Source organism: Pantherophis guttatus, chromosome 1 (genome assembly GCF_059756535.1).
Source record: "Pantherophis guttatus breed Tessera chromosome 1, ASM5975653v1, whole genome shotgun sequence".
NCBI lineage: Eukaryota > Metazoa > Chordata > Lepidosauria > Squamata > Colubridae > Pantherophis > Pantherophis guttatus.
Window position 1 is genome coordinate 36,436,415 of NC_142063.1, and position 22,056 is coordinate 36,458,470.

Genomic DNA, 22,056 nt, shown 5'->3' on the forward strand with positions numbered 1-22,056 from the left:
TTCTCTTCCTTTAAATTCTCTGTAAGCAAAATCTACCACTGAATCAGGAAATAATCTGCCTCCCTGATCATCTGTTTCAGTTGAGGACTTTCTGCCTTTATCCTAGGTTTGCTAACACTATTTCCTCCTGGAAAAGTTCACACCTTCACATTCTTTTTCTCTTCAGCATAAGTTACATTTTAAAAATGGAACCATTTATCAGATCTGGGGACCTCATTTTCAAGAATAACATTATTTTGGTTCTATCATGCTTGCCGATACCGCTATTTAATTGTCAGTAATGCTTTGGTTATATAAAGATTGACCATGAATAATGAAGTTTGTGGTTATTTAGTGTAAGACCATAAGAATAGCCAAGGTTCACTTTAGTTCAGCATTTTGTTTTACATAGTAGTCAACTGGGTAATTCTTGGGGTGTGTAGGTGTACACATTTGTGTGTATTTCCCTCTCTCTCCCTCTCCCTCTCTCTCCCCCCCCTCTCTCTCTTTCCCTCCCTCCCCCCCACTTCCTCTCCCTCTGCCTCTCTCCCCTTCCCTCCCTTCCCTCCCCTCCTCGGATTGCATACACACTATTTAAGAACTTCTTTAGCATATTGCTGGTGCTTCAAACTGAGTGACAAATGTGGATTAAATACATTTCTCTAAGAACCTATGCTTCCATTTTTGTTGATTTTAATTTGTTTAATTCCATGCTGACCCTACCACCCCAGTGTTTTTAATAGATGACAGCTGCAAGGGTCAATCTGTAAAGAGGTCACATGCCTATTGGTTGCTTTCACTTTATCACACTGACAAAAATGCTTATAGTCCTCAGTTTACAACCCTAATTGGGACAAAACTCCATCACTGAGCAATGTGGTTGTTAAGTGAAATATCAGATGACAGTTTGGTTTAGTGATGGCAGTTCCAATATTACCAGTTGCTGTTGTTGAGCAAATCCCATTCAGTCATTAGACGAGGACTCATTTCCAATCCAAACCAACCCATTGTTGGAAGGAAGTAGAATTGCCTACATTTCATCTAACTCCCACCATCTCTACCCATTTGACCACCCACCTACCCACTGCCACCAGCTTTCCCTGCCACTCCATACTGCGCCGAGAATCATTCAGTGCCATTGTAAATTTGAACTGACACCAATTGAATGGACGTTAAGTGAGGATTACTTGTAGTTCAGTAGGCAAGTGCCCGATTGACCTTGATCCTATCTTTAAATAGATCTATTCCCTACTCTGCACTCCTTAAGCTTTCTGCTTGAATTGATGAGGCAAGAAATGTGCTTGAGAGGTTAGTGCCATCTGGATAGATTGGCATAAAAATTGTGGTGGAGGGAGGGGGATAATTAATGAGCTATATTCAAAGAAACCAGCTCTAATACAGTTAAAATGACAAAGCAGTTTATTTACTATTTGTTTAAGTTGCAGTGAAAATTAATAGTCTCAAGGCATATGACGTAACAACCTAAGCATAGCTAGACTCTGTGCCTGGTGAAGAATGCTTACAAGTTTACCTCTGTCTATGTTATAGAAGGAAAATAACTGGAACATAAGAGTTGGCAAATACATTTGAATTCTGAAAACATATTGCAGATTTCTTACAGAAAGACTGCCATCGTGACTATGATTAAAGCACCCAGTTAACAGAAGGCAAACTGGCTTGTATGTTCTCCATTACACCCCTAGGTCTCTGGAATGACCTATGCCACCCAAATTACTTTATCCTTGTTCTCTGTACATGTGCACCCTTCCGAGCAAATAATCGTCAATTGACAGACAGTTTGTCTTGTTGTCTTCTAGTTGTCCATCCAGAATGTCACTAATCTAAATTCTGCATTAGAAAGAGGGGTCCGAAACGCTGCAGTGCCAAAATCATGTGAGGGGGCATGATGGAAATTGGAGGGTAGGAACTGCCTATTTCTCTGTTGGTGCTCTGCTGTCAAAAGCCACATCATCTTAACCTCATACTACTGCAAAAAAATAGTGATAATAGAGTTAAAAATGATTTTAAAGAGAACGAGGTATTGCTTAATTGGGCTTTTCTTAAATGTTAACAGAATTACATATTTATCTATGAAAGTAAATGTCTCCAGAAGAAGAATTCTCTTCATGTTTGACTCTTCCCAAGACGTAAAAGTGTTCTTTGCAGTTCATGTTTTTAACCATACTTTTCCTGGCAAATGCTCTTGGCTGTAGGTCATGGTTTTTGATGACAGAATCCTGAATTGGGATTAACCAGCCAAACTTGGATTTATTTAACAAAGAATAAAGAAAAAGTATAGTATAGTATGAATCTTTTGTTTGATCTGTTATTATATTTACAGTTTTACTCTGTTGTATCCTTCTTAGAATCCTTGGACTGGGGTGTGCTATAAAAAACAAATGCATAATAAGATACAGAAATGGCAACATGCTCCAATTTGTTTTGCTTTTCCATTTTTTAAAATTATTTCCATCCTGATAGAGCTGGAATCATGTTTTTTTAGTTGTGGAATTGGACAGACTATTGGATAAATATTTATGGTCAAATTTGAGGTTATGCTAAGCACATGGTAGACCTGGACTGCTTTTCTTCTAATTCCAAAGAAGTTTGTAGAACCAACAGAGCTTTGACAATATGACTTTATGTATTTTCCTGTCAGCAGTAGCCAATAATATAGAGGAGAAACACATATTGTGATGACTGTAAGACTATTGCCAATATTAAAGCTGCCTACTTGCCAATTCATGGGAATGTCATGCAGATTCTTAGGAAAAGGGATGGGTTTGTTCCAATGGCAAATTTTTATTTAAATCATGGATCACAGATCTGTTTTCATTCTAAACACTGGACAAATTAAAGGATCTTAAAAGTTAAAGGTTCCCCTCGCACATATATGCTAGTCGTTCCCGACTCTAGGGTGTGGTGCTCATCTCTGTTTCAAAGCCCAAGAGCCAGCACTGTCCGAAGATATCTCTGTGGTCATTTGGCAGGCATGACTAAACGCCAAAGGCGCATGGAACGCTGCTATCTTCCTACCAAAGGTGGTCCCTATTTTTCTACTTGCATTTTTTAGGTGCTTTCGAACTACTAGATTGGCAGAAGCTGGGACATGTAATGGGAGCTCACCCCGTTACACGGCACTAGGGATTCGAACCGCTGAACTGCCGACCTTTCGATTGACAAGCTCAGCGTCTTAGCCACTGAGCCACCATGTCCCAATAATAATGATGATGATGATCTTATTATCTTTTATTGTAACTTGCATTGAGGCCTGATGCAGGTGTTACATTGATTCATTTTTAATTATGCCAGTATTGATTACAAGCCAACTTTGCACCTTTGAGGAATGTGAAGAATAAATAAATGAACCTTTAGATTGTGCCACTGCTGCCTTTCTGTAAATTCTCTTTCTTAAGTGCAGATAATCTTCGACTTACAATTGAGCCCAACATTTATGTTGTTAAATGAGATGTTTATTAAGTGACGTTTGCCCCATTTGACAACCTTTATTGCCACAGTTGTTAAATGAATCATTGCAAGTGTTAAATTAGTAAAACAATTGTTAAGTGAATCTGGCTTCCCTACTGACTTTGCTGATCAGAAGGTTGCAAAGGTTGATCAAATGACCCTGGGACACTGCAACTATCATAAATATGAACCAATTGCCAATAATCTGAATTTTGATCATGTGACCATGAGGAAGCTGCAGTTGTTGTGTGAAAAATGGTCATAAGTCACTTTTTTCAGTGCCATTGTAACTTTGAACAGTCACTAAACTGTTGTAAGTTGAGGACTACCTGTATATTTTTATACACTGGATGCAATTGTGGTTAAATTTATCCAGGTAGTCCGAATAATTATTTGAAACCGAAGTTTGAAGTGGTTTAAAAAATATATCAACGCAGAAGCATTTGTTTTCAGGTAGATGACAAGTGAATGGTTGACTATTTTAAAGTTGATATTTTGTTCTTAATTAAAACACATACTTCTCCCTTTTATTTCTTGTCTACATTTTTTGTACCCAGAGGTGACAAGTACTTATCGCACACCACTTTATGGCCGGCCATCATGGTGGGGAGAGGATGATGCCAACAATAAACTGGATTCAACAGGTGAAAGAAGGCCCGAAGAACAATATTCAGGTCAGTATAGCTTAGCTCCCATTTAGCAGCAAAGTCATGTTTTTCATAAATAAGCTTTAGGATCCAGCCCTTCCATACTTAGTATCTCTATCTTGCCCTTATTTATTAAGATACTCCTGTCTTGCATTAGGATCTACAGGTGCATTTATTAGGAAGGAAGGATTGCAGAGAAGCAACATGAGAATGTGTGCCCATGGAGTGCCCTGGCCTCTGCTTACCGTATTTTTCAGAGTATAAGACGCACTGGAGTATAAGATGCACCTTAGTTTTTTGGGAGGAAAATAAGAAAAAAGCTGATTGGTGGATCGGCGTCACGGAATACCCCCAATCAGCTGTTCCCAGAGGTGAATTTTAGCAACAGGTTCCTTGGTTGTGAGCTCTGTGCCTTGCTTTTCTTTGGTTTTTTTTTTTCTGCCTCTGAAACTTCTGAAACTCTGTTTCAGAAAAAACTTTTTTTCTGCTTCTGAAAGCCTCTGAAACAGAGCTTCAGAAAAAAATAGCCTCTGAAGCTGTGTTTCGTGACTTTTTTTCTGAAGCTCTGTTTGGGTGTTTCTTTTCTGAAGCTTCGTTTCTGAATCTTTTTTCAGCCTCTAAAACCTCAGTTTGAGAAGCTGGGCAGGGCTACATTCGGAGTATAAGACGCACCCAGATATTCACCCTCTTTTTTGGGGGGGGAAAGGTGCATCTTATACTCCGAAAAATACGGTATATGAGTGATGTGTCCCCTCACACTGCTGCTCTTAACCCTCAATAAATGTTATACGCAGTTCCTACCAGCAAAACACTGCCATTTTATATGCTAAAAAAAAAAAAAAAACCCCCAAACCTTTGTCTTTAAGCAGAAAATGAAGATGGTGTGGGAGAAGTAAGGCATGGAAAGGAAGGGTATTTCAAAGGGAAGACAGTGTTTGAAAGGAGCAAGAGTAGGCACAAAGGCAGCCACTGCTCCAAGGTGAATCTTAGCAGTTCTAACTGGTGCTGTCTTGGCTAGATGAATTATGGTACATTTTGCTTTCTAAAGAGTGTTTGAAAACTTCCCAAGGCAGCAGAAAATGGCTGTCCAGGTAGTAACAGATACTGAGCAGTCAGATCATGTGATATACATAATTCATCAGCTACAATTCTTGCCAGCGTATTTCCCATCCCAATTCAAAGGGTTGCTGTTTATCCCAAAGGTGCTTTTTCAGGAGGCAACTGGACTTCCTTTGTTTTTCTTTGAAGATGTTTTGCTTCTCATCCAAGAAGCTTCCTCAGTGAACTGAAGAAGCTTCTTGGATGAGAAGTAAAATGTCTTCAAGGAAAAAGAAAATCCAGTTGCCTCTTGAAAAAGCACCTTTGGGACAACCATGACCTGGATGACTGAGAATCTCCATAAACTTTGCTGTTTACTTTCTAACCTTTAAGTGTTTAGGGATCAAGATAGATTGCCTTAGTCCATATCAATATATCTGTTCATCCACTGGGGCCCCCTCTTGTCTGCCAATCTGTGAGAAAGAGTAGAATAGCAGGAACAAGGCTTACATCCTTTTCATGCTTCTGGAACTCAGGATCAGCTGAGTATGCAAGGATCTCTCTTTACAGTCTTTCAAAAGAGCCCCAAAGGAACATTTTTTTTTAAAAAAAGTAGTTTTTCCTGATAGTTTTCTACGTCTGCTTGTTGGAATTTGACATGATGTGATTCGTTTTAATATTTGTTTTGGATTGGTTTGTTGTTTGACCTGCATTACTTGTTATGTTATTAAGTTATTAAATTGTGAAATTGCTGACATTTCATGGGTGTTAAACTTAACTGAGAGCCGTTTCCCTCCTTATATAGACAGAACAAAAGACTTAGTCCAACACGAAGAAGAAATCAATGGTAACATCAGTGGCTACAGAGAATCTCAAGGCGAGTCTGTCTACGCATTCCGTAGGGAACCCAGCTACTTTGAAATTCCAACAAAAGAATTCCATCAGCCAGTAAAAACTCCAGAGGTGCAAGTCCATGAGATCCCCACCAAAGATGTCGATGTGGCAGTGTTACCTGTTGTGCAGAGCCATGCTTCTTTTACCATTGAGTTTGATGATTGCACTCCAGGTAAAATGAAGATAAAAGACCACGTCACTAAATTTTCCCTCAGGCAGAGACGGAACCTCAGCAAGGATGCTGGCCATGTGGAAATTATCTCCGCGGAGAGTAAAGTGGCTGACTGGCTGGTGCATAATGATCCAAGTCTCATAAGAAGGCAGTCTCCCGGAGATGATGTATATAGTACAAAAAGTGACCTCCCTGTTCATGTGAAGACTCTGAAAGGTAAAACCTCTCACTAAAGGCATTGATGCGCTATCCTTTGTTTGTTATATGTAAAAAAATAGAACAATAAAATTCAGAGCCAGAGAAATTTTGGAAGTAAAAGATATTGAGCAGGAGCACCATGTAGAAATCCAGACAAAATAGGTTCAAACATCTTTTCCCTTCTGAGAAGGGTTGAGCTAGCCTGAGAAGTTCTGCAGGCCTTGTTTCGTTGTAAATAAGTTTCCAAGCATGCTTTGGAACATGATTTGAAGAAACAATCATGGGATTTGTGGTGACCCCTAACAAATAATCTGAATAGGAAGACATAGGAAACTACACATTTTATGGATTCCTGCATTATAGAGAATTTCTAGTAAAAAATGTCAACAAGGTGGTTCTTGGGTTTAATATATCTTTCATACCAGTTGACTGCTCTCATTAAGGTAATATGTTTGTTGTAAGGAAGAGCTTTTCAGATCACAATTTCAAATCGTTACATAAAAAAAAAATCTTAAGACCTAAAATGTATATATTTTAAATAAAAAACTATGGTTTAAAATTCCTAGTGCTGTGTAAATGTAATTGGTAATCCTTAATAGATAAATATATATACACTATTAAAAATATCCTGTTTTGTCTGTTTGTAACTTTCAATTGGGTGAAATGGTGTATCACAGGGCAACAATTTTTGAAGCAATATACCTCAAATGGACTCCCTTAAATAATATGTAGGGACGCGGTGGCTCAGTGGCTAAGATGATGAGCTTGTCGATCAAAATGTCGGCAGTTCAGCAGTTCGAATCCCTAGTGTCGTGTAACGGGGTGATCTCCCGTTACTTGTCCCAGCTTCTGCCAACCTAGCAGTTCGAAAGCACGTAAAAAATGCAAGTAGAAAAATAGGGACCACCTTTGGTGGGAAGGTAACAGCGCTCAATGTGCCTTTGGCATTTAGTCATGCCAGCCACATGACCACAGAGACGTCTACAGACAGCGCTGGCTCTTTGGCTTTGAAACGGAGATGAGCACATCTCCGTTTCCGACTCCTAGAGTCGGGAACGACTAGCACATATGTGCGAGGGGAGCCTTTACCTTTAAATAATTCATCTCAAATCCCATTGGACTGAACTTTGATAAAGTTGTGGCCACTTCAGTACTGCCATGCCACCACAGTCACCTGTGGTCATGTCATCATTTCTAACATCCCTGCGTGCTTTTCACAAGAAGAATCAGTGGGGAAGCCTAAAGACAGTTGAAAGTTGCTTTCACTCCCACTGATTTTTTTGTCTGCCCATAGTAATTCTTTTTATCTGTTTAGGTAAGGAAATTTCTCTGAAATGAGGACCCAATATGTCCTGGGTTGTCTAATGCTATCTAAAAGAAGGGGCAAGGAGACATTACTGATATACTGACATAGAAAGGAAGCATGCCTTATCCTAGAACAATCTGATCTGTGTTCCAATTCTTTAGGTAACAGACATGAAGATGGAACCCAAAGTGACTCAGAGGACCAAGTAGCACCTAAGCCAGAGAAAGAGACAGTTAGCAATGAACATTTGGTAGAGCAAGCCAAACTTCAGCGCCAAATTCGACGTGATCCCCAGGAAATGCTCCACAACCAGCAGGCCTTTGTCATTGAGTTCTTTGATAATGATATGCCCCGGAAGAAAAGATCTCAGTCTTTCACACACAGTGGCCATTCTACCCAAAATGAGGTTGATCCCACCCTGAAGACAAAAGTTGAAAAACGCAAAATTACAGTGCCTGCTGAGAAACCAGTAAGTTCTACGCCCTCCCAAAATCCGCCTGCAACAGGGACCAAAGGGCCAAGCAATGCATTCACCACTCCAAGAGCAGGTTCCTTCAGGAGGGAAAAGGCAGATGAGCGGATCAGCCCTTCCTCATCCTCCACATCACGAACATCTGTAAAAAGTCATGGAAGTGTTGGAAGGAAGTCAAAATTATCTCAAGATTTTGCTGCTGAATGTTTAAGGGAAAATTCTCAAGTGACTCAGCCCAACACTGAAAAGCCCCCTCCTGCGCCAACACCACTAAGCTCACGGACAGTACTTGTCCCAACAGCACCAGAAACAATTCCTCCACCAGTTGCTGATCCTAAATTGGCCAAAGCTAGGAAACAGGAAGAGGAAGATAGTTTGAGTGAAACAGGCACTTACACTATTGAAACTGAATCACAGGATAAAGAAGTAGAAGAAGCTCGAAAAATGATTGATCAGGTAAGCTCATATTTCTTAGAAACAAAAGGAACTAGTACACTTTTGCCATTTGGAGTTTGCTAACCAAAACTTTGGGGTAAAAATAATAAGGCCTGGTACATCCATTAAAGCCTAGAGGAACATTGTCCATGGAGTCGCGATGGATCGGACACGACCTCGCAACTAACAACAACATCCACTAAAGTGCTGCTGACCAACTAAATTAATAGGATTAATAGCCTTTCCTTGGCCCCCTCTTGCATTTGCTCCTGAGTTTACTTGCGCTTGCACTGAATTAAATATGGCAAATTCTAAACTAGTTTTCTTTTTATCATGCTTGGTTTGGTAGCGGCCAAACCCTTCTTTGATGAAAACCCAGATTAATCTGGCGCAACTAAAACTATTGCAAAAGCCACCTTTAAGTAAGGCATTTATGGAAAAGGGCCAAAGGATTTGTGTATGTAAGAGCCAAAGAGTTGGGATCATACAAACCCTGTGGCTGAATCCTGATCTGATAATCCTGACTGAAAATGTCATGCCTGCACTGGAACAAAAAGTTGCAGTAGCTAAGTCTTAATTATCATGTATAACGGGAGGTGATAAGTTTGCCTTATCAGGGAAATGGGTGGCAACTAAATTCAATAAGTAAGTAAATAAATAAATAAGGTTGATCAGGGGTTGCATCTTTTACACAAAATTTAAAAAAATCATTTCATGTACAAAGAGAAAGGATGTTGGGGCTGTGTTGTGTTACATGCAATATTCGAAAGAGCTGGACTTCTGTTTTTCTTAGCTAGGCTTATGCAGCTTGTAACCTTCCAGTCAAATGTGACTATTCAAGCATCTTGACTGCTACCTGCTGGTGCTTTCTGCTGGTTGTCAAAAGATACAATGCTATGTCACTAATCTCACTTCAGTTAGGAAATAATGCAAAATTTAGAACAAGCCAGGTTTAAAAAAATGTGAGAGTGCTTAGAAACAGGGCACTCAACCAAGCTGCAATCAGTAGACAAATAGGCTTAGATCCTGTTTCATTTCCATGCAATTAACTGCTTTCCAGGGAATTCAACTATGAAGAGAATTTGGTACAGTAGTTATAGTACCCAGTTCCTACGTAGTTAAAACTACGTAGGAACTGGGAGATCGTGAGTATTAGGCCTCTCTTTGGCTGAATGGCTTTCAGCCAGTGACTCTCTCAGCCTAGTCCAACCCCCAAAGTTGTTGTATGGAAGGTGGGATCATTTTTGCATGCTGCCTTGAACTGTACCAAATAAGGACAGGAGGTTGTAATTACAACAGCTGCTCTCCCACTCAGGGAAGTGTCTAACTTTCCTGAGATGCAAACCATTGCCAAGCAAGAGACTTCATTTCTCCTCATCATCCCTGCATGATCATGTTATCTAGTATGGGAATGACATTTACAACTATTAAATATAGCTGACAATACAACAGGCTAACTTTGAATTGCACACGTTCTCTGCTATGTATGTGTGTATATTCTTACGGCTTGTTCAAGGAACCCTGTGAACTATTATAACAGTTTTGCCTCTTTGGGGTTGATAAACCTGCCCTTGCATTAACTGCAAGAATCGGGGGATTGTGAACACCTGCATTCTGGTTGATAATTACAGGCCGGGTAAACATATATTGTATAATAATTGATAATGCTGTATCCCTATTTGTTCTAAAGTCTAAACTAATGCTTTCTTATGCAAAAATAGATAAAATATGGTTAAAAAAAGATGTGAAAGGAGAGGTACCCTGATCATCCCTAGTAATTTAAATTACAATACCGCTATCATATTGTCAAGCATCTCAGCCTGTGGATTGACAGTGGTGGACCTGGAAGCTCAAAATATCAGGAAGGCAAAGTTTGCCTTTCCCAGTTTTTCCGTGGTGACACATTTCACTGATTCATCCCATACTAGACTAATCATTGCAAGAGTAACATCCTTGACACCTGATAGCTGCCTAATTGAACCTCATTTGCTTGCTTCTGGCCTCCCAGATCTTGATTCTTTTTCATGCAAAGATGAAAAAAACCTGTAAGAAAGTGACTCTTAATCTGTTAACCCAGAATTGAAGATAAATCATTATGAGGATGTTAAGGGGGGGGTTGTTTAAGCTTCCTTTGTCTTTCTCGTTACCAGGTTTTTGGTGTTTTGGAGTCTCCTGAATTTTCCAGAATTTCTTCAACCTTCAGGCCTGTTATAAAAGGTGAAAAAGAAGAATTAGGGCACAATCATTTGCTTGGGGAAAATGGCTCAACTCCAAAGGTGACGATGATGCAGGTCATTGCGTCCAAAGTGGCAAGTGGTCATCATGGAGATATACAGGTACAGTGGATATGTATACATAGTATTTAACTTCTTGTTCATCTACACACTTGGCTTGAATATTTAAGTGAATAGGACTGCAATTAATATTAATGCAATTTTAAAAGAATGTTTCCTTTTGATGTAATTTATGGTAATCAAAAGTTTGAATCTACTGTAATTTTCAGTCTATAAGACGCACTCCCCCCCAAAAGTGGGTGGAAATGTCTGTGCATCATAGAGTGAATATTGCGGTTGGGGGAGGGGGTTGGTGCGGCGACAGCAGCGTTTGCCATTGCCTGTCACCGCCACTGCTGCTCGCCCTGGGGAATTCCCGCCGCTTGGAACAACTGATCAGCAGTAATCAGCTGCTCAGCAGCAAAGGCTCTAGCGTTTCCAGCAGAGGCAGCAGACACGGAGGAGGCAGCAATGGCAGCGTTTCCGGTCGACCAGTCCACTGATCGGCGGGGCTACGGGAGGCCGGGATTAGAATTAACATCCCTACTATTTTGAAACACCTTAAAATATTTAAGACTTCAGGTCCATATCCATTTACTTTGGAGTAACTCAGTGGGTCTTATTTTTGAGTTTATGGACAGAGACTAATGTTTTTATCTGCATTCTTTTATATCTGCATACCCAGAAATTTCACAGCAGTGTAAATCAATAGATAACCAAACCAATGTTAATATTACAGGTACAAGAGAATTTGAAAAAAAAAAAAACTTAATGAACTAAATCCACCCCTTACATTACTTCAATCTTCTATTATTTTAAAACTAAGGTTTTGATCTATGGCTGATTTTTTTTACACATAGAATATATTACTTTGATGCTGATATAAATGTACTGATTGGGAGTTTTCCAGCCTAGGTTTGAAATATATGATTTTAATGTTTAAATAAATATGATATTAATAAACGATAGTGTAGAGTTTGTGCTGACTTTAAAAAGTTCTTACCATTTTGTAAGTATCATGTAATACAAGCTCATATTTGCCCTTAGACTTTGATTACTATCAGTAATCAGTTTGATTCTGACTTATATTTATTGCCCTGGGTGAAGAAGCCGGTAGCAATTTTGGACTACCTAGAAAAACCTGAAAGGACAGCATTGGGAACTGTAGAACAGGGAAGTCAAACTTGCGGTGTCACGTTGTTGTCACGTGACATATCACAATTTTTTCCCCTTCACTAAACTGGGGACGGATGTGGCCAGCATGTGATGCATGCGGCCCGTGGGGTGCAAGTTTGACACCCCTGCTGTAGGGGGATTGAAGAGGAAAAAAATCTTTTCTCCATTGAAGCTTCCATTGATCCCTCACTTTCCTTCAAAACTCAGATCTGAATCCATCTCTGTGCTTCAGCATAGCAGTTACTTATGAATATCTAGCTATGATGGAATTTTAAAATGCCACACTAAACTTCGGATGATCTTGTTTTAACCATCTCACATCTTTTGCCTTTTGCAGATGTCATCTTCAGCCCAAAGCAGCCAAAAATGGGTCTCAAGGTGGGCAAGCCTTGCAGATAGCTACACAGGCTCAGGTTCTGCCCCTGGAGCTGGGGAAGCCGAGCAGGGCTCCCTCTGTCAGGTTAGCACAGGTACGTAAAGCAACTGATATCATTCTCACATTTCAAAGGATTTTAATTATATAAAATCACCTTGTTTCTGTACCCATTTTCCATTGTTTTAAATTTAGGTTTATATTCCAAACTTGTAATTCCTAAACTGGTTATTTTTGCTGCTAAGAATTCCTTTATATAGGCAGCAATATCAAACTTCGTGATACTTGAAGAACTTCCCCCATGCCCAAATGTGAGTAGCTTCTGCTTTGGAATTCAAATTGGCTAGTAAATCTTTCAGTATTGAAGTGATATGATTAAAGTAAACCACTTTGCAGGTGTACTTTGTATCAATGTAAACTTTTCAACTCAAGGTTTATTAGTTTAAATATATAGGCCGTCTATTTGTTAATGACTCTGAATTAGCATATACTACATTGCAATATTTTAGATAGAATGTAGATAATTCAGAAATGGACACAGCTGACACACTAAATTAAATGCCAAGTTTTCCTTGTCATTTGGCAATCCTTTGACAGCATATAGTGAAGGAGCTAGCCCCTACTGTGAACCAGATTTTTCAGAAGAATGTAACTTATTCATGAATTGTTGCATTCCAATATAATATGGGATCCCTACTGACAACAAAATCTCCATCTTTTCTTGATACAATCTCAGGTTATTCACCTCTGCCATCTCACCATCTCATTTAGGCAATATTAAAGCGTATCAACCAGTCATTTGGAGTTAGATTTTATAAAATAGTAGAGATGAATGTCACTATTAACATTTCACTCCAGAGGAACCCTTCCCAATGAGACTACATAAAAACAGGACAGAAACCTGTGGGACTTCATAGGTCCATTATCTATGGATTCACTCACTTCATACTATCTGGACACAAACTAATAGGAAAGATTGGAGATGTTGCAATGCAATGACTTCAAGTCTCAGTTCCGTCAAGTTGTTCAGAAAAATGCCATAACCAATGGTATTAGACATTGGCTTGAAATCCGACAGAATCCATTTGATGAAGTTTAAAACTTAAGCTTAAAAATATTGTATCCTATAATTTGAGTTTGATGAAATAGCCCGTTCATGCTGCCATAATTTACTCATGTCAAAAAAATTCTGGAAAAGGGAGAGATGAAATGCCTTCAAATGACACATTTTAAAGCAGAGTTTAGTTGTTCTCCATGTATCAAAACACTAAACATGGAAACAAGTTTTCTGTGCCAATTCCCTTCTTTCATATCTTTTCTTCTCCCATGGAATGTGATTGAATTTATTTATGATGCTTTCTGGAATATTTTAGAATTCTAGAAAATCAGTTCTAAAATCTTGGCAAGAAACTCCATGGAGGGTAAAAGCATGTTTCAGTAGTATTTTTCTCTATGGAGTGTGATGAGTGGGACAAAGGGACAAAGTTAAGAACACAAGAAAGATAAAGATGACACAAAGCTGTCTATCTTTGCATACAACAAGATATCCTAATTTTTGAGTTTAATGACTGTCTCCCTATCTTTCTCAGAAAAGGATTCCAGTTCCAGAATGGGAGAATCTGAGATTTCAGTGGCATCACGGACCAGACGACTTCTTCCTCAACTCCCTCCAGGTGAAAAATTGGAAAGTCCAACACCAACTATTTTAATTTGTCACGAAACCTTTCCTGAAGTTTCCCAAAGGAACTTTAGTAATGATTCCAGGGAAGAAATATATGTGGATTCTGACAGTCGATTGTTAACTCAGGAAGATTTGGATCCAGATAGCCTTAGTGATGCCAGCAAATCTGATGATGGTATCAACTTGGAAAAAGGTAGGAAAAGCCAAGATGCCACCAAAATGTCTGAAAAGAATCGAATAAAGGCTGAAAGTGCAAAGTCTAGAAGCTCTCAGTGTCCTGTGCCAAGACTTTCAGGCTTGAGAGCATTAAGTGATCCACTGTCAACATCTTTTTATATGGGTGATGAAGCAGAAGAGATTGGGGTTCCTTCAAAGCTGACCTCAAGCATACCTCTTCCTCCTGAAATAGACAAAGAAGAACCTCCTTTTAAGTATGGAAAGACAGCTGCCAAAGGAATGAACAATACATGTCTTTACTCAAATGGAAAAATGGTTATGTCATTACACCAGGGACTACCAGAACAACAAACTGTAGCCACAAAAGAAATTTCATCTTTTGTTAGACAAGAGAGTTTTACCAAAGAGAAGTCAAGCAGCAACATTCCTCAAAACAGGCTACCGCATATCTCAAGTCATCCTCTACTTAAAGATCTTGAGGTCACACGAGCAAATCGTATGGACTATAATCCTGAGACCCATCTCCTTCTTAAAGACACTGAAAATGCCCTGGCAGCCTTGGAAGCCAAAATTCTTTGTCAAACTCACCAGCTCGATGCTCCAGAAAATCCTTCTGGGCACTTAGAAGACTCTTTATCTGGAGAGTCTGATGTGGACACAGCCAGCACTGTCAGCTTGGTAAGTGGTAAAAATCTGCCAAGTCACCCACCAAAGCAAAAACCGGTGACACCTTTACAGAAAGAGAGGCCATCATCCACATCATCTGGCCAAGAGCAAAATATTCAAGCTAGTGCACGTGACAGGCTTTCAGAAAAACGGAAAGCAATTCCACCGGAGACTGGGAGCAAAGGTGAAAATGCAAGGCGTTTTCAAGTGAAACATAGCGTAGGAACAAGTGGATCTCAGGATTACACAGATGATGAGAGAAGTAGCAGCCTCCCGTATTTGCCTCCAAGTGAAATAGCCTCCTCTGACCAGGAACAACCCTCCTCAAGGCCTCTTTCTAAAAAGAAGCCTTTCTCACAGTCAACCAAAGAAGATCACAGCAAGGTAACCACAACGGTGCAAAAGATTCAACAAGTTCTTACCAGGTCAAATAGTCTATCGACCCCAAGGCCCACTAGAGCCTCCAAACTTCGCCGAGCCCGCTTGGGAGATACCTCAGACAACGAGAGTGCTGACACGGAGAAAACAGCAGCACATCCTGAAGGAACCACAGCATCTTCCAAGCAACCTGTAGAGGCCAAGAAACTCTCAAGGCTTGACATTCTTGCCATGCCAAGGAAACGGGCAGGATCTTTCACGGTGCCAAGTGACTCTGAGAGTGCCCCCTCAAAGCCAACCTTTTCTGGGCGCAGTGCAGAGTCGTACTATTCTACTCGAAAACCGCTTGTATCAGAAGCTAAAACTGCTGTTAAGAAAACAGCATCAGTGGTAGCTGCTTCCAAGCAATCTTTCAGCAGGACACGTTCCAGCAGTGTGAAATATGGCTCTACCTCCAGTAAGTAATTGGGTCTTTGCACTTTTTTTTCATTTATAATTATGATTTTCCAACACAAATTGCCTAAGTTATGCAAAAGATAACGGAGATGACTCTAACCCCTTGTCATAATATAATCCTCCTTCATATTTTTACTTTTTGCATTTGAATAATCAAAACAGAATTCCTTTCTTATTTGTTTATCTCAAATCTCAAAGGCTATTATAATGCAACTGTCACGTTCAAAGTCACCGTGTCTCCATCCTGCATGTCCAGCTTTTTATAATTTCCATCACACTCTTCTGGATAGCTCCTTAGATAAGGCACTGATAAAATGCTTCTACTTGTGGCTAGGAAAAAAATGGTTGTATTTCCTCAATATCCTTCTTTTGCATTTTCTGTGGCTCCTGAAAGTGCCAAAACTGCATATTTCTTACATCAAGCAATTTATGGGGAATCATAAATCTCCCTCCAGTGTCTTCTAAATTAGAATTCTAGATTATACTAGCAAAATAGGTGTGATATAAGTCACTTAGTAGTGAAGACAGGCAGCATATAAATTTAATAAATCATAAAAGAACAACTGTAAAGCTTCAAATGGCAAGGCAGCTATAATTGACATGGTCTCCTCTGTAGAGGATTATATTCACAGAAAAGACAATTTGCCAGTGTAGCTCATTTTCATCAGATAAGCACACATAGTTCAAGTCATATCAGTGTAGGATGAGGTATGAAATACTATGTCTCCAGATATTTTGGATTGCACATCCCACAATTTTGGCCAGTAGCAATAATATCTGGGACCAATAGGAGTTGGCACACAAAAGTTTTGAAGGCACCAAGTTCCCTGAATCTAAAGAAACTCCTGCAAAACTGCATTATTTTACTAACCAACTCCTGTGTTTTTTATTTAGCACTGGGAGAAACCAAGAGTGTAAGAAATTACTATAACTTGGTGTATCCCCAGGGAATGAGTTTGGAATATGCAGAACCATTTATTTATAAGGAATTTCGGTTTATCTTTTGTGAATATTTAAGGCAAGTGCTGTTCAAATGATGGCACCACATATAAATGGACTACATAAATAATAGTGCACATGATGGACAGTAAGGACCCAAAGTTACAGATCATGTATTTTTGGGGCAAAGCTGCTTATTTCAGTTTTCACCTCAATCTTAATTTTGCCCACTCTTTCTTTCAAATGAATTGGTTTCTGTCTTCTAGTGTTTTGCAGCAATGGCTAACAAGTTTCAGTGTAGAAGTTAAGATTGGGAGTCCACACCAATCACCACATGACTAATATTTCTATCCTAACTAATGCCCTGTAGGTTGTGGACTTTCTACTTCATATTGACTCTAGTTTGTAGAAGGGCAGTTCTACAAGTGTTTCAACATTCAGTCTTGACTAATAGCCTATATAACATGGTTTTGTCTCTTGTGAATTCATTATGGGGTGGGTGAGACACAAATAAGCATAGATAACTTTAAACTGAGTGTTATTTTAGATAAAAGAACCTCATATAGCAGTTCTGAATCATTACTTTCCAAAAACAGATTGGAGTATAGTCCAACAGTTCTGGAAGTTACAGATAGTCCTCGATTTATAACAATTTGTTTAGTGACTGAAGATGCAGCAGCAATGAAAAAGTGACTTGTGACCATTTTTCACACTTACAACCATTGCAGCATCCCCATGGTCATGTGATCAAGATTTGGATGCTTGGCAGCTAGCATGTTTTATGACAATTGCAGTGTCCTGGTATCATGTGATCACCTTTTGCGACCTTCTGACAAGCAAAGTCAATGGGGAAGCCAGATTCACTTAATAACCATGTTACTAACTTAACAATTGCAGTGATTTACTTAACAACTGTGGGAAGAAAAGTCATAAAATGGGGCAAAACTCACTTAACAACTGTCTTGCTCAGCAACAGAAATTTGGGGCTCAATTGTGGCCTACGTCAAGGACTATCTGTACATGGTTCAGGAAAGCTGAAAAAAATCAATGGATTAGTCCTTCGGCAAATGCAACCAGGGACATCTGATTTCGGCAGGCCTTTGCCTTTAACTCTTCATCAATATGTACAATTTGAAGGCCACACACAGACTTCACATATAACATGTGAGACTACCAAGTTACCCTTCTTGCAGAGTTTTCTTTTTCACTCACTGCCTGTTTACGCAATCAGTAATGCTGAAGTAATTAATTCCCCATTGTTTGTTAACAAGTCTTAGTTGCTGGATGGTATAAATTAAAATCAAACTTGGAAAGTTGAAGTCGTCTGTAGGTTGCTGTTCGTTGCGGAGATAAATAGCCATGTAGTACCAGCCTGTGTCTGTTGGCTTGAGCTTTTAGTTTAGTAGAGATTGGAGATCAGGGTAAAGCCTATAATTCAGGAATAAAAGCTCTTTTGAAAGGCTTGATTTTCATTTCTGGCATCTCAGAAGATGAAGATCAGTTTTTAGCAGTTAGAAAATTGCAGTAAGTTAATGTAGATAATGTCTAAAACAAGCTAGATTTGTTAGCTATTGGGTAGTTTTCTGGGCTTCAGCATATGATGTGGTGTTGCAAGCTGCAGAGTCACACAATAGTGAGATGGATGGCATATAAATTTAATAAATATAAACAAGGCAATTCAGAATCAAATGGGTCATTCCATAGCAAAAGGAAAAAAGTATAAGTCTTATTTAAAATAAAGGCTTTGGCTCACTGGCTTTGTTCTAAATTTTCTTTACCGCCATGCTGTCACAGCCACTATAAAGTGTAGAATGCAGATTTAAGATTTTTTTTTAAGCTCCAATCTAAAGTTTTGAATTTTTGCTTTATTTTTCTTTTTCTTTTTGCAGTTTCTATAGTCAATAGTTTAGCTGTAAACATACTGCTGAGAGGATTGAACCATTGTTTTATTAAAATTGTTATCTCCATCTTCAAACCTCTTATAAGCAGCTTTGGAAAGTTTGAAACCACTGAATAAAAAATAGCAATGCTGAATTGAATACCAATTTAATTGGTAGTATGAGGGGTCTAGTATAAGGAGTGGGGTGTGCCGCTTACCAGCACTGATGATGTTACCTAGACTGGGTAATGAAACGTCTGGAAGAAAGCAAGCAATCTCAGAGAGCACCCCTCATTTCAACCCTGAGCTACAAATATTCTCCTTTATTGGAACCTGTAGTATTCCTGACTGTATAAACAAGCCAACCATTTCTGCTTTTCCTGCTGGCCTTAGAGCTACTTACTTGTACTTGGAAATGGAGCCATCTGAAATTAATGATTCCTAAGGTGAATACATGGAAGACTAACTTGCCTAATTGTCTCTTTTGGGCCTTTCGTGCACATTGAGATGAAAAATCCATGCCACGTGTAGAAAAATCCTACCGTGTCAAAGTTTACGGTTATATGTATATCTACCTTGCAAAATATTTTTCGTTAATTGATAATGATTAATTTAACTTATGACAACAGACAGATGGGAGATGACCATTTTACCACACATTTCATCACACATTTGTGCTTGACTTGATGAATTATTCCTACTGCTTGAGAGATTGATATAAATTGGTTCTTAACCCTATAGGATGAATTGCTTCTCCCTGGTTGTCTGCCTGTAACTCTATTCCCTGGTTGTCTGCCTGTAGCTCTGTTGGCTATATGAGGAACTAACAAATGTAGAGCATGGGTCAATGTGAAACAGTTCATCCCTAATATTATGTGCCCATCTAACTCTACCCATAATCTTTGCACATTAGATAAAACTGCAGAAAGGAAATCACCTAAAGGTTCCTAAACAACAGGAATTGGCAACATTAAATTTGACGGAACCACAAAAATACTGTAAAAGATAGCTGATCTCTCAGAAGATCATTAAATTTCTGGTGGTTTTGTATTTTTTTCATATTTTTCAAGACTTCAGGCAAGACGTTTGGTATTCTCATCTAAAATCTTTTGAGGTATCATAGTACATGGAAATTGTACTAAAAATCTCTAAGGAGATTTCAAATGAAATTTGAAGATTTTGTGCAGTTTGGAGCATTGTTTTATTTTTTTCAGTGCTTGTGTCATTTCAGTGAAGCCAGGCCTTGTCCTACCTGATTGAGGGGCTGGGGAAAGGGATCCAGTTGAGCATGTAATCAGCTCAGCTTCCAAATGGAATAATATCTCTTCACTGGGGAGCATGTTTTATCAAGCAATGATGAAAACATTAACAAGTGGCTACCAGATGATTGGAAATACAGTGTATGACAGATGTGTGATAAGTGTGTGATAATTGGGTCATCTACATCCATTCCAGCTAAAGTGCAAGCTATTTGATTTTCACCTATTAAAAATCTCTTCCATCTCATGGTATGCACAGAAGTTTTCTTCCCCTTCTTTTCTTGGGCTGATTGCATTTGTGTTATGGCTTTTTTGAAGTCTTGTCTTTACTTTTCTTCAATTTTTTCTTCCTTACCACCATCTGAAAACCAATTCATTTTATATAAGCTTCGAGGCGGCGGCATCAGGGCTCAGATTATACTTCCACTTCCGAGGAGGAGTATGGCTCAAATCACAGTTCCCCTAAACACAAACGCTCCCATACCTCAACAGCCACCCAGACTCCCAGGACCCGCGGCTCCGGGTTGAATAAACAGAAGCATAGCAACAGCCGAGAGATGGAAGATGAAGATTATGGTGAACAGGATCCCTACAGTTTCATTGTGCAGACTGCAGAGATAGCAGAAATAGCCAGGTGAGGCAAAACTTTTGAGCAATGGATCAAACAGTTGAAGTAGACACAGGTGAGAAAAAATTACATTGAATCCAAAGAGAAACTACCCGTGTTTTCCCAAAAATAAGACCAGGTCGTTGTTTTCTTTTGGGCCCCAAAATAAGCAGTAGGGTTTATTTTTGGGGGGTGTCTTATTTTTCCCCCAGATATAGGAGGCCTACTTCTACTATTTTCTTGCGGTGAGGCAGGAGGCCACTTGATGCATCACTCCAGCTGCTGCGAGGCAGGTTGATGTTGGAGCTGCCTCACATACCCTGCACCAGCTTACCTCAGGGCCCCCTCAGTCAGGCCATACATGCCCCGACACCTGCCTTGCCTCGTGACCATGGCACCAACATGCCACTTGGCCTCCTGCTCTGTTGCAGCTGCGAGAAAGCAGAAGTGAGCCAGTGGCCATGTGGGCTCCTGTTGCACATGGCTGATGGTGCTGCCACCCGAAGGCAATTGTCGGAGTGTGGATGGCCTGGCTGTGGGGGCCCTGAGGTAAGATGGTGCCGGACGCGTGGGGCAGCTCCACCACCATCCTGCCTCGCCTCATGGCCGTGGCATCACGAGCAACCAGATGGAATGGGCAGTTGGGTGGCTGCGCAAGCTCTTAAGTAGGGTTTATTTTGGGGGCTGGGGTAGGGCTTATATTAGGCGCATGCATAAAACATGCTAGAGCTTATTTTCAGGATAGGTCTTATTTTCGGGGGGAAAGGGTAGTTTGGCATTAAATGAACCAATATGGTGAGTATGTTGTACAGTGATTTTAGCACTTTTTAGCACTTGTTTTAGTGGTGCCTCATGTTTCCTACCATCCACAACACAAGCTTGTCATAACTGAGAACTGCTTCATGTTACCATGCCTATCAAGAAATAACAGGAAAAAGAAATTGTGCTTTTCCATTCAGCTGCTGCTTCAGCCCACTGTGCATCTCCAACCCAAGAATGGATAGCCTGTGTTTTTGGCAACTCTTGGGGCTTCCACAGATTGGATTGGTTGAAGATCAGCAGCGCAGGTTCTTTTGTTTGTATTTTCAGGTGTGGGACTTGCAAAACTGTAATATAGGCCCCATAATAGGCAATCTTTAGTCCTGCCGCTTTTTATCTGCTGCCATTACTCTTTCCAGCCTCAAAAGCTGTGAAGTTTTTACCTCCTTCAACATGTTTCAGTTTAGGAAAATGCAAATGTACTGTATCTAATTAGCAGTTTAAAATAGTAAGTTGGAATGGTTATGTTACAATGATTATATGATTAAAAGAGAGGTTCCAATTCTGGAAAACCCAACTTTGTAGAATGGGATTTAGAAACATAAACCAGAACATTTCTAATTATGTCCCACAGCATTTGTCACAATTGCATTTTTATTTTCAGATACATTTTACTGCCCTGACATATTTAATGATTTGTTTATTCCAAGCAATTGAGGCAGCAGGGCAGGTAATACGACTACTGGGAATAGCTGGAAAACCTTACTTCAGCAGTTGATTGGGAAAATGGTCTTCTGCTAGCTCAATGGTCAACTCAGGGTCCC

General features: G+C 39.7%; 1 protein-coding gene across 8 annotated transcripts in view; it reads left to right on the top strand.

The window, feature by feature from the left end:
• Positions 1–22,056, top strand: part of CEP170B (centrosomal protein 170B) — a 72,307-nt gene that overhangs the window by 33,812 nt on the left and 16,439 nt on the right. For 5 of the 8 annotated variants that reach the window (XM_034418579.3, XM_087871779.1, XM_034418580.3 and 2 more), the window contains exons 7-13: positions 4,005–4,121; positions 5,938–6,414; positions 7,864–8,630; positions 10,760–10,945; positions 12,396–12,528; positions 14,021–15,790; positions 20,254–20,500. In XM_034418579.3, coding sequence (XP_034274470.1) covers positions 4,005–4,121; positions 5,938–6,414; positions 7,864–8,630; positions 10,760–10,945; positions 12,396–12,528; positions 14,021–15,790; positions 20,254–20,500 — 3,697 coding nt within the window. The remainder of the gene's footprint in view (positions 1–4,004; positions 4,122–5,937; positions 6,415–7,863; positions 8,631–10,759; positions 10,946–12,395; positions 12,529–14,020; positions 15,791–20,253; positions 20,501–22,056) is intronic. The other 3 variants (XM_087871782.1, XM_060687297.2, XM_060687298.2) reach the window with 1 other exon arrangement.